At 22.2% G+C, this 13,750-nt stretch overlaps 1 protein-coding gene across 1 annotated transcript; it reads right to left on the reverse strand.

Moving 5' to 3' along the window:
• Window positions 1-563: 563 nt before the first annotated feature.
• Window positions 564-8,586, reverse strand: LOC122858721 (latrophilin-like protein LAT-2). Its single transcript, XM_044161827.1, has 6 exons — window positions 8,482-8,586; window positions 3,193-3,452; window positions 1,688-1,789; window positions 1,419-1,605; window positions 1,259-1,342; window positions 564-1,171 (listed from the first exon to the last, which is right to left on the reverse strand). Exons 1-6 carry the CDS (start codon window positions 8,545-8,547, stop codon window positions 1,118-1,120), a joined length of 753 nt encoding a protein of 250 aa, XP_044017762.1. The 5' UTR covers window positions 8,548-8,586; the 3' UTR covers window positions 564-1,117.
• Window positions 8,587-13,750: the final 5,164 nt, after the last annotated feature.

A 13,750-nucleotide genomic window follows, 5' to 3' on the forward strand; every position in this document is an offset into this window, starting at 1 on the left:
AGACACCAAGAGTAGTGTGAGAACATCGTAAAGTCACTTCTTGGATGTTTCAATTGGCTCTACTTTCTTGAAACCACCAATTTACTTTTGTCCTGGCCAAGAGGGAAAATGAGGTCGACATTCATCTTGATAATTAAAACTCGCTGGTTGATGTTTAAAGTAAAAATGTAGTAATTTAAAAAATCTTTATCATCACACATTTGATCATCCAGTAGTTTAACTAATTTTCAAAATAAAAAAAAATACAACAAGCCATATAAGTCGTTGGAAAACTGTGCCAATCCTGCTGGCGTTTTTTTATTTTCTCTTTTTTTTTTTTACCCTGAAACAAATGTCCCTGTTGTATTTTGCCCCAGGTTTATTATACATATAATTTTTCATCTAGATGTTTAAATTTATGCTGTAATAATTGCCAATGGGAATACTGATATTTTTTATTTATTTATTTGTGTTTTTAAAAGTCGAATCAACTTGACACAAACAACTTTTTTATTTCGAAATAGTTTCTTTTTTTTTTGTCACAGGGAAATAAGGTAAAAAAAATTTTTCATAAAAATAATAAATTAATTTCAAAATACTTTTAATAGTTGACAAGTACATTGAAGTTTTTTTTTTTTTTTTAATTAATTTTAACAATTAAATATTTATTTGATGATGATGAGTTTGAAAAATTATTTAAATTATATAATTTTTCTAAATATATTGTCTAAAAAATTATCATAAAAAAACCTAGGTCACAGATTTATTTTTTTTTTTTCTTTGCATGAAAAAAATGTTGATGCAGCAATTTTATTTGTTTTTTTTTTTCATTTTGATATGTAAAGCTATCCGTAGACTCAATGTTTCTCAATTTTATTTACATCTACTACTATTTTTATTATTTTTTTTATCACTATTTTATCATATCGTAAATCTACTTGGAATATATATATTTTATGTTCAGATCATCGAACACTGAGAAAACAAAAAAGACTGTTAATATTTTCAAACAAATATGTGTAAAAATATTTTATTCTTTGAGACGTTGCTGCTATTTTTTTTTTGTTGATTTATCTGCTTTTGATATTAATATTTCCAAGTAAATTTGGAACAGCATTCTGTTGGCTGTATTGTTATCCTATACTGGATCTGGTTGTGGTGCCAAAAGTTGCATACTCGATGATTTTGCAATCTAAAATCATAAAAAAAAATAATAAATAAATCATTCTATATCACTGCCAATTTAGTTTGAAATAAATTTTCTAATTAATTTTTTTACCTGTTGTTTTGATTGTTTTTGCTTTCTAGAATAAACCTTGACAATGTGACAATTGCAAGCAACAGATACAGCAACACAAAGTCCCTAGAAATCAATAAGAAAATTAGTTAATAAATGTGTCATTTTTAAACAAAAAGAAAAAGAAATATATTAAATATACCTGGAGTGAATGACCAGTGCAAAAAATTGCCCAAAAAACAGGAACTTTCCAGACTCTAGCAGCAATACCACAACCAGCAATTAGCCCAATGATCATGCATATTTTCAAAAACAACACCAACTGCAATGATCGTCTTCTTTTCATTTTTTCACGTTGTTTTACTTCAAGTTGCATACTGCAGGTATATCTAAAAAATTTATCTCAACTTATAGTACCCTAGCTACAATTTATTATTATTATTTTTTATTGATAACAGGAGCATTATTTACCTTGAAACAATTGCTGCCTTGACGAGATAATATCCGGAGATAAGGAGAAGTACAATAATCGGCAAACCGTAAGTGTAAACAGTTGCTTTTGCTCCAAGAAACCTGCAAATAATTGTTCCTTTATTTTCATTACTTGCTTGGGTATTTAATTGTGTGTGTGTGGGTTTTTTTTTTCATTAATAAAATAGTAAAAGAAAATAGAAGAAAACAATAGTTACAGTTTGAAATATTATCAGTAATTTATTTAGACAAATGGATAAATTTTTTAAATAATAAATGCTGATGTGATTTTGCACTTTGGTTAAATAAATATGACAAGGATCATCTGAGTATGTCTATCATCTTGGTTTCAATTGTTCTCTGTATGGTTTCAAAGCACGTAATGTAGGTGAGTGTGATCTGTGACCCTTTTGTCTACTAGCTATTGTTCAAAAAACCATTCAAATTATTCGGTTTCATGCTCACCACTGTGATAATTTATCATTTTCAAAATTTCAAAGCATATACTAAATTCAATATTTTCTTTTATTCATTTTTTTCTTTTTAATATTTTTTTTTCTTTTTTGTAATAAAATAATCTTTTATTATATTTTACGTTTTTGACCTGAATTATGTACCATAAAATTGGACATTGGTAATATTGGAAATATAAATCGATGATGTTATTAAAAATAATAAAAAAAAGCTCTTCAAAGTTAAGCTCGTTTTAATGATCAAATGACTATTGATAGTATTTTTTTTTTTACTACTATTTTTTAATATCAAAAACAATCCAACATTTATAAGTTTTGATTTATTTTTTTATTTTTTTCAAGGTAAATAATACTTTTTCAAACAACCACGTCAAACTTTTTTAATTTATTTTTTATTAATATATTTTTTTGACAGTAAAAAAAGCATTTTTATTTATATAAATTAAATTATTAATAAATAAAATTAATTAAATTAAGAAGTAAAGTTTTTCAAGCTGTCAACAATAGAAAATTTCAGTTTTCACTGTACAAGACTTTTCCTTTGTTTAAATATTTTTTTAGATTATTCAAAAATAATTACAGTTGAAGTTTAAAAATGAGCGAATATTTATCAATAAAAATAATAAATATAAAACAAAAAAAAAAGCGTATTAAAATCAATAAAAACAAATGAAAATAAAAATAAAAAAAAGACAAAAATTGACAAGACAAAACATGAAATAAAATTGTTTCTATATCTCAAAAGAGAATAATTAATTTTTATTTTTTTAATTGTAATATTCTTTTCATTTTATATTTCTTTTTGTAATTTAATTATTTTAGATAATCTAATAAAACAATAGATTCAAATAAAAGTAAAATTAAATTTTTCTTGAAGAGTAAAAGAATTGTTATTTTTACAATATTGCTTCATGCGAAATTTTTTTATTTTTGAATATATAAAAGAGAGCTTTTTTTCAATAGAATATTCACAATAGCTTTTGTATAAATAAAATGAAAAAATGTGTTTGAATAGAATGACATATATATTACCAGCAGTTGAAGGGTGTCAAATCCTTAACGTTCCAAATATCATTTTTTTCTTGTCGTTGTATATGAATAGCACCGAGTAGTGTTATTAAAGGTGCACCCCAGGCAAATAAACTATATTTAAGATATGTTGGTGGATCATCCCTGCTAGGTAATGAAGCGACTGTTGCGTATAAATGATGGCACATTGCCGCAAGCCAACATACAACTGATACCCTCAAATATTGAAGGCTCAAACCCAGTGATATACACAGCTCGGAATCCTGAAATAAACATTCAATTTAATTAATTTAAATATTACAAAATTAATTATTAATGAGAGTGTTTGAAATGATTTTTTTTTTTGACTATTTTTAAATTAATATTGACAAGAATTATATCGCTTCTTTTTAGCCTTTGAAAATAATAGAAAATCAATAGAAAATTTCAGGTCAAATTTAATAATTATCAAGTTAAAAAAATTAATTAAAAATTAATATTTTTCATTGGGAAAATAGATTTACAATTTTTTAAAATTTATTTCAACATTTACATGTTTTTTTTATTATTTAACTCGGTGTGTTTCACTCATATTTAAATGAAAAATATTTTTTTTAAATAAATTTTTTTCTAAATATGATAATTTACAGAATTATTTACTAAAAAAATTTTAAGACTAAAAGTTGAGCTTTTTTTTGACACAGCTGTCTATCCCTCGATGATTAAAATTCATATTTTTCATATTTTCTTTTGAGTTCTTTGTTTTAGAATTTTTTACTGCAAATATATTTTTTATTCTACAGTGATAGCAATACGTCAAGTATCTACCATACACTGTGGTCCATTTAAAAATAAAAAAAAATGCTATTTCTTTTGTGTGGCACGTTCGTAGAGAAATGACAGGAAGTGAGTAAAAGAGTACTGTAAAAAAAGCTTTTTCATCCAACTTCCGGTTACTATCTATGTAGGCACGTACAACGATTTTTATTTTTTTTATTTTTATATTTATTGGCAACCCCTTTTTATTTTATCCCTCTACTCGTTTTTTTTTTTTTTTTCTAGTTTTGTCTTTTAAATTTTTTTTTTTCCTTTTATTTCTTTAGTGTTCTCTCTTAAACTTTAAAATACTTTTTTTTTTTTTCTTTCTTTTTTATTATATCACTTTTTATTGTTTTATTTTTTTACATCTTGCCAAGATGCGAGCTCTATTTCCGTAATCACTTTTACCTTTTCCAACCACTAGTTTCTTTTTTTTTTTTTTATATTTTTTTTTAATCGGTATTTTACAGCTTTCGTGTGTTTATTATTATTTTCATTCAATATAACTTGTATAATGTATTCTATTATTATTTATTAGAAAAAAAACTGTAAAATTTATAAATTTTATTTTATTTTCTTCGACATAAAATTAATTAATTAAATTAATTTTACAATTAATAATTACATAAAATTTTATGCGATTTATTAAATATTAAAAAAATTTAATTTATTTTTATCTATTTTTATTTTTTAAAAATAAATACCCGCATAAAAAAAAAAAATAGAAAATATAAATTTTAAAAAACTTTTTTAATTACAGTTTTTTAAGTTTATCAAAAAATATTAATTTACAAAATTAATCAACAATTTTCAGCATGAAATATAAACAGTTAAATTTTCATTAAATATCAATTATTAATTTAGTTTAAACAAAGGATATTTCGTAAAAGGATTTCAATGGGATATAGTCAAACACAAATGAGAAGATAAATAAAAACAAATTTGCAGTCATGATATTTGACTGTTTGTATATTTAACATGATTATATTTGTATGATATTAATTCGATGAACTGAATGTGATCAAAGTAAAATTATTTGACATAAACAAGATATTTTCATCGTGTATCTAATATATATACCTGCCTTTCCGATCAATAATATTATTACATAATTCAATTCGCTGTTCATACAATAAAAATTATCCAATGAAATTACTAATTAATAATAATATTAATAATTCAAATATTATAAACCACGTATTAATTTATCAGCTTTGATATTTTCATGTACATTGTATAAATAAATTTTATTTGATGAAAATTTCCACGAAGAATATCGGCTAAATTTAAACCATATGCGGGTGTATTTTTTTTTTCAAAACAAAATAATTGAATCATGTAACAAAGCGGGTTTTAATCTGATAGTAAAAAATAGTTTGATAAAAAAAATTTAAATAGTAACAATAGAGATTTTTTGTTCGGAGATTTCCCGACAGATTTTATACTGATAAAAATCTTTTTCAAAAGCTTTCGGGTAACTCGTTTGTATACTATAATTGAAAACATAAAGAAAAATAAAAAATAGATTTATAAAATTGGCGAATGAATAAAATAAATGATGAAATTGTATTGAATTTTCGACGTGAATAAATAATGTTGTTTGTATTTTAGACATACCATAAGCAATTGTACATTTGTTTCTCAGTGAATACAATTAATCTTATCTATATTTATGTAAACATTAAATTCTATATGCATTGAGGGTTTAATTCGTGTTTATACATGTTCGGGAAAATCAATTGCATGACAAAGACAAATGCTTAAAATTGATGTTACAGCAAACTTACAACAAATTCCAATGATGCAATATTTGCGCATTTGTGTCACGTTGCAAATAACTATTACTCTATTAGAAATTTATTTTTATGCATTTGTGTGTTTTTTAAAATTTTAATAGTTATATTTTCATCATTATAAATAGATGAAGAATATTTAAAAATATCAAAATATAATTTTAGTATTTAATTTCTACACAAAAATTAATTTTAAAATATTTTAAAAATACAAATCAATAATGCAATGTTAAATCAAAAATTTGAACTTTTATTTTGTATTTAAAAAAAATTATTTAATCATGAAAAAAAATTACTTTATCTAGCTTTTAAAAATATTAAATTATTATATTTTTATAATTAATTTTATGAATAGGATTTTTTTAAAATTATAAAAATTTAACTTTTTTTTTTTTTGTGTTTAAATTATTTACAGATATTTATATTCATAAAATTTGTATGAAATTTTTTTTAAATTTAATAAAACAAAGAAAAAAAAATTGAATATTAAATGAAAAAAAAAATATGAATATAACACCTTTGTGATTATACGTCTGGGTCCAAGAATTTGTGAATAATAAAATGAAAAAAAAAGAAAATGTTTTATGAAGACAGCTTTCGCACAGGGGAATGCAAAAACTAAGAAAAATAAAAAAAAAAGAATTTTTGAACAGATCATCTGGCTATACGACATGACTAAAATATTTATCATGAAAAAATATTTTTTATATTTTACATTTTATATACGCCCGGGGAAAATCTTTAAAAACGTCCAGAAATTTTATATTTTATATTTTTTTATTTCTTGCACGCACACACGTCAGAAAAAAATATAAATTTTTCTTTTTTTTACTTTTTACAAGTCTGTGTATTTTCTGCTGTTTAATAATTCTTTTTTTTTTTTTTTTTGTGCTCAAATACTTTGTTGAATTAATAATTCTATTTTTCAACTGTTTAATTTTTTTTTAAATAATTATTCTGTTTTCTTTCGGTAACATGATAAAGCTTGTTTTAAAAATTGTAGAATTTTTTTACCACAAAATAGCTAGAATACATGAAAAGTTTAAAAAAGAAAATAATAAAAAACTGATATAATAAAAAGCGGTTCTACATAAAAAGTAATGAAAAAAATTAATTACCACCGGAAATTGTTTAAAATTATGACGGATTAATTAGAATAATAATAATATGTTACAGGAAAATTCTTTATTCTGTTAAATCCTTTTTAAATATCCGGAGTTTGATGAAAAAAAAACCAGAATTTTTCAAGTTTCTATCTCGTTGAGATCGTAAAACTCGAGTGGCTTGAAGGGCTGAAGTTAAAATCACTTAAAACACGTGGTAAAACGAGTGGAAATTGCAATTACCTCTGGTCAAATGAAAAAGAAAAAAACCAAAATTAAAACACTAAGATAAAATAATATTATTCATAGTTATACTAATAATTAATTTTCATTAAATTAATTTTAAAATAAATGAAAAACAGTTGTATTAATAACAGTGATATATAATTTTATTTAACCCTTGAATTTTGCTGAATAATATAAACATAAACTTTTTGGTGAATCACGTCATTCTGTGTTGGATATGACAGTTGAAATCTCTGACATTTGGACACAAATGTAATACGACTCACACTCATGAAATGACCTCGTAACATTTGGTTTTCTCTATCCAAATAAAAAACCAAATAAAACAAACAAAAAAAATAATAACAAAGCACTTTAATGTCAAAAAATTTGACGGTGAAAATTTTTAATATTTCAAGTGTATTATTTGTTTAATAATTTTTAATAAATCCATTATTTAATGATATAATTTTGAGCTTATTATTTCATTATAATAATCATAAATATAAACTTGATATAACTTAAAATATTGACACGATAAAAAATTAATTAAAACGTCAAAATAAATTATGATGTTAATTAATTTATCAATAACTTTGCCAAGTTTTGAATTTCAATGTAAGCTCATTTCATTTTGTTTGTCTTAATTTATAGAGAACAATGATTCTTCATTTGCTAATTTATTCAATATGATTTTAACTTTGTAGAATAGTTGGAAGCTCTTATGTGGAATATTCGTGAAATCGATTAACCTCAAGACCACTTGGTTTAATTGGGTAGTATCTATAGATATCTATTAATAAATATATATTCTAATGTATTGAATGTGTATCCTCCTCACAATTACCTGCGTTATCTTCACGAAAAAAAAGCTCTAATTAAAAAAAACCAATTCACTTTTCCAGTAAAATATATTTTAAATTGTTTTTTTTTTATTGATACTAGATGAACTTTAAACAAGTCAAGTTATTAATTTTAATTATGAAAATTTCGTGTTTATTTTGAAGATAAAAATCATCATTAGGAATTTATGTCTGACACTGGTTGACTTGTACTACTGAAATGTCTTTAAGTAAAAAAAACTTGAGGCTTTATGTCATTGCAAAATAAAAAAAAATTCTTCAAGTAAAAATAATTTTAATCCAAAGAATTATAGTCTAATTTCAACAAGCGTTTTATATTAATTTTGTGAGTTAAATTTTTCACATTAATTTTCTTTTTATACTCAAAACAATGAAGAACACGTTTGCAATTTTAAACTTTTTTGTTATGCTCTGTGATTAGGGTATTTTATTATTAAAGTGATAATAATTATATCAAAAGGATTATATAATCTGCCAATTTGTAATATAATATATTACGGATAAACTTACATGAACACCACCAACACCAACAATAAACAGAAGCTGTACCATAAACAAAGCTGCAAGTAAATTCATGAGGGTTGTACCCGCAAGGCTTCGAAGGTCCGAAAACAAACTGTAACAACAAGAAAATTTTCTGAATTAATTAAACAAACATATTTTATTAATTTATTATTCATTTTAATATATTATCTTTGTTAAATTAAAACTTTAATAAAAGCACAGTTTAAACAACAAAAGTAAACAGAACAAAATAAATTTAAAAAACTACCCTCAGCAGTTTAATTTTTTTTTTCTTTCAAACTTTATCAGTGTATCTTCAAGACACACCAATTTATCAATCTCCAAACAGTTCAAGTAGAAAATGAAAAAATTTTTTTAACTCGCGATATATTTTTCTTAATTAAAACTTTTTTTTTCTATTTTTTTTTTTTTATTATTTCATCATTGTAGATTATTTTATTTACAACGATAAATCAACTGGAGATGTTGATGGGAGATGATGAATGTTGTTCATTATAATTTGGGTTAAAAAATATTTATAGAATAATTATTTATTTATTCACAGAGGGAAAAGTTGGTTGAAATTGTGGGAAATATGGTTGACTTGGAGTTGGTGAAATAAAGAAAAATTGGAGAAGTTTGATGTAAGGTGAAAAGTTAAAGTTAGTCGATGATAAATTTAGTAAAGTTGACATTGTACGTGTTCAGATTGTCATTGAGATGTTGAAGACCATTCTAGTGAATCTGAGATAATAATATTTAACACGAATATTAATTCACAATAAACTGAATAATTCATAATCGAAATTTTCATTTACATTTGGTAATTTAATACATGATGGTATTTTTCATAATGAATTTTCAATTAAACAGAATTCATTTTGTAAAATCAAATCAAATGTTCGATAATTATTCTGGGAATGTATGAATTGTGTTGAATTACAACGTCGAGTATTTTTCTGTAAAATATTTACAAAATAATACAAATAATTTTATGCATGTAAAACAATTAAAATTTCATATTTTCTTTTTTTTTTTTTTACTCCATCATACGAGTAAATTGAATCGATAAAAATTGATTTATTTATTTTACTTTTTTCCACATTTTTATATTTTATTTTCGTATTTTTTCTGAAGGGAAAATTCAATTTTTAGTTTGCAAATTACTTTTTGGAATTAAAAAGCTCACAACCACTATTAATTAATTAAATTTTTTGTTTTTTAATTTATAATTTTAGAGTATATTAAAAATATACTTATGAAATTTATTTTTATTTTATGTATAATGTTTTAAAATTTTTTAAAAAATTGAAATATAATATTTATTCTTTTCTCCACAAATACATGTTGAAAATTTCCAACATTTTTAATTATAAAATTTATAAAATATAATTATATAACAACATGCAATTCCATTTCCATTTGTAAAATTATAATCAATTAATTTAATAATAATTGGATTTTTCGTTCTACATGATTGCAAATATAAAAAAAAATAAAAATTTAAATTACAAGTAGATTTGTATAATGTTAAGTACCAAAGAGACAAGAGGCGCTTTTATGACATATTTGAAATCAATGCCAGTACAAGTACACATCATCATAATTGAAAGTTGATCCTCTTGAAAATTCTCTGTATTATATTTAACTACTATTCTCATTCGTTTTGTAAATTATAATCATTTTTAAAAATAAAATTTTCAATTATTCACATTTTTTTTTTTAAATTCCCCGTGTAAAATTATAATAAATAAATTTATTTTTATCAATTATAAAATAAAATAAAATTGACCTTTTAAATTTAATTATCTACAAGTAATTTTGACCCGATAAAATAAGACAAAAAATTTTTAAACGATTTAGCAAAACAGAGGTCTCATGTGTATATTTATTTAAAAAAAAAAAAAACATTTATAATAATAATATTGGCTGTAATGCGCGACCAGCTGGAATTTTTGAAATAAGCATAAAATGCGTGTATATATATTTAATGATATTCTTATGTTTTTTGAAGCGAAAAGCATTTCAAATTTTTTTTTTTTTTCTCAAGGGACGCGGTGGAGCTTACACTGTATTCAGCCTGTATAAAACGAGAGTGGTATATTTTCCGACTAAAAGTTTTTCTACATTACAAAATTTTTTATTATTTTTATTTTTTTCAATAATAAATGCACACAGTCTTTTTCTGCATATTCATATTTAAATTTTTAAATTTCATAGTTATTTTTTATGTTTTTTTTAAAATGTTTAATTTATGAAAAATCATGAAATATTCATATCGTCTTTCAAACTATGATCTAAACTTTAAAATCAATATTTAGTCAGTATATACATGTAATTTTAAGTAAAAAAAAATTAAATATATATGGTTTCTGTTTGGTTGGAAAATAGAGCTTTTTTTTAATGTGATGAGCTTTTTTTTATTTCCATTTTTAAGATAAACTTTGTTCAATGTTTACTCTGTGACTTTTCGATGTTTATTTCAATCGAATTTTTATTTAATTTTTCATGTATTTTTTCTTGAACTATTCTACATACAGTGGATTTTTTTTTATTTTTATTCGAACGTTCGTAGATATTTTTACTGTTTTATTTATTTTATTTTATTCTGATGGAAAAATTTTTTATATGGATTCACTTTGTCAAATGAATTATTCAAAAATGAGTGACAACGGAAAAGGAAATGAATTTTACGCTTGCACTTTACAATTTTAATCGGATTTATACAAAGACAATGTTCAGAGTTTTAATTTATATTACTTTATACATATATATTTAAATTAATTAATGTAAAATAATAATATAGTTCAATTTACTGTTAAACCAACCAACTAAATATAAAAATAATAAAATTATTTAATTTTCCATGGATTGAAAAGTGTTTCTTCTTTTTTTTTTTTAATGAAATTCATTGATGTAATACTTTGTAAAATAGGTGTTTTATCGTCAAGTACAAAATCTGAAAGACAAATAGACACTAGAATTAACAAAAGCTTTTACAAAAATCCTTTTTTTAATTTTAATTTCTCAATTATTTTTTTTATTGAAAAAAAAGTCACTTGGTATTTTTTTAAACTTTGTAAAGTCCATTTTTTTTTGTCGATTTATTTACAGTTCAATTTTGAATGCCAATTTTATTTTTAGTTAAAAAAAATTATATATAATTTCAATTTTTATTATTTAAAATACAAAAAAAAAAAAAAATTTTGAATAAAAATTAAACGGCTAATTGAATTACAATTGAATATTTGTTTATTTATGTTTTTTTTTTATTTCAAAGAATAAAAAATAAAAATACAAAAAATTGTGACGGATATACACAACCGAGATTAAAATTAAATTTCAGTTACAAACAAGCAATATAAATCAGCTGAACAAAAAAAAAATTTAAACTGACAAAAGGCAAATATGATTTGAAGCTATAGTGAAATATAGTGGAATGTATAAACTTGTCAACTGGCTGTCTCAAAAAAAGAATAATAAATAAAATAAAATTCAATTTTCAAATATCTCTGCATAAAGTAAAATTTTATGAAAATATTTTCACAATTTTTATTTATTATTTCCATTAAAATTTTGACGTTTTTATGATTTATATACTTCATAATATTTCTACACATTAATCAGTAAATTAATTATGATAATGTATGCTCTCTCAAGTTTAAATAAAACAACAAAATTCAAAATTACTAATTTAATATAATTTAATTCCCATTTTTCAAGTTGAATAATTTTTCAAAATAAAATTTCTTTCATTTCTAAATTACATAAAAATGAATAAAAATTTTTTCATTTTATTTTTTTTCTTTTTGAATCTATTCAAGTATGTATTAAGAGTATGTGTGTTTACGTGGTTTAGCAGTAAATCGTTTTTACCATTATCATAAAAAAAAAAAACTTTTTTTTTTTTTCGTTGAAAGCGTTTTTTAACTTTTACCCTAAAGAAAAGTACATTCTGTTGTACTGCGTCATTTCGTATCTAACACCTTGAAAATATATTCAATAAGTTTCACAAAAAAAAAACATGAAAAACTTTTATTTTTTTAACTCTTAAACAATGTCTAATAATTTCAAAAAAAAAATGAATAGTATAAAAAATCACAAATTTGATGTAAGTTATTAAATAATAAATTTTGATATTTTAAAGAATTTTTAAGCTCATTTTAAAGCTCAACTTTTAAAGTGTAATTTAAAATGAAATTACTACGATTTATATAATCGAAATTTATTTATTTTACTTATTTCTAAGTTATCGAAACTTTTTCATTAAGAAAACCTTCGTCAATAGTCTACTTTATGTGGTTCAATCGATTTTACTTTATTTTACTTGATTTTATATTTGTAAGAAATCCTATTCAACTGTAAAAAATTCTAACTCTACTTAACATCCAATAACGAGTAATGAAGAACAAGTTTATCCAGCTTATATTCAATAATTTCAATGAAAAAAAAAATCACTATTATGATTGAAAAGTTGAGTATCTAAATATATTTTCAATTTAATTAAATATTATATAATCTTATTAGATATTGATCAGGACATCAAGTTGAAAGAGTCATCTCGTATTTTATAAGGTAGAAAATATAAATACATATTTTCAAGTATCTATTTTAATATCGAAAAATAAATAAATTTTTTTTTATTTTAATATTTTAAAACGTATCTTGATTAATTGTTGGCTTGAAACTAGGTGACTTGAAAAAAATAAAAAATCTCAACATATCACTGCATCAATATTATTATCATCTTGGAATAAATATTTTTATGAAAAATTTGCAAAACGTGATAACCTAGTATTTTTTTAAAGAAAAAAAAATCCATGACATATATTTTTAAAATAGTAAAATAAAAAATGATTTATAGTTCGCGATTTTAAATTTATATTTTTTTTTCACCCTGAAACAAATGTCCCTGTTGTATTTCATCTTGATAATTAAAACTCGCTGGTTGATGTTTAAAGTAAAAAGGTAGTAATTTAAAAAATCTTTATCATCACACATTTGATCATCTAGTAGTTTAACTAATTTTCAAAATAAAAAAAAATACAACAAGCCATATAAGTCGTTGGAAAACTGTGCCAATCCTGCTGGCGTTTTTTTATTTTCTCTTTTTTTTTCACCCTGAAACAAATGTCCCTGTTGTATTTTGCCCCAGGTTTATTATACATATAATTTTTCATCTAGATGTTTAAATTTATGCTGTAATAATTGCCAATGGGAATACTGATATTTTTTATTTATTTATTTGTGTTTTTAAAAGTCGAATCAACTTGAC

This window comes from Aphidius gifuensis, linkage group LG6 (assembly GCF_014905175.1).
Source record: "Aphidius gifuensis isolate YNYX2018 linkage group LG6, ASM1490517v1, whole genome shotgun sequence".
Lineage (NCBI taxonomy): Eukaryota > Metazoa > Arthropoda > Insecta > Hymenoptera > Braconidae > Aphidius > Aphidius gifuensis.

Coding starts and splice junctions, on each gene's coding strand:
- LOC122858721 (XM_044161827.1), bottom strand. CDS start 8,547: ATGAATTTACTTGCAGCTTTGTTTATGGTACAGCTTCTGTTTATTGTT. Junction 3,453..8,481: donor TTGGTGTTGGTGGTGTTCAT/GTAAGTTTATCC, acceptor TGTTTATTTCAG/GATTCCGAGCTGTGTATATC. Junction 1,172..1,258: donor AAAAACAATCAAAACAACAG/GTAAAAAAATTA, acceptor TTATGATTTTAG/ATTGCAAAATCATCGAGTAT.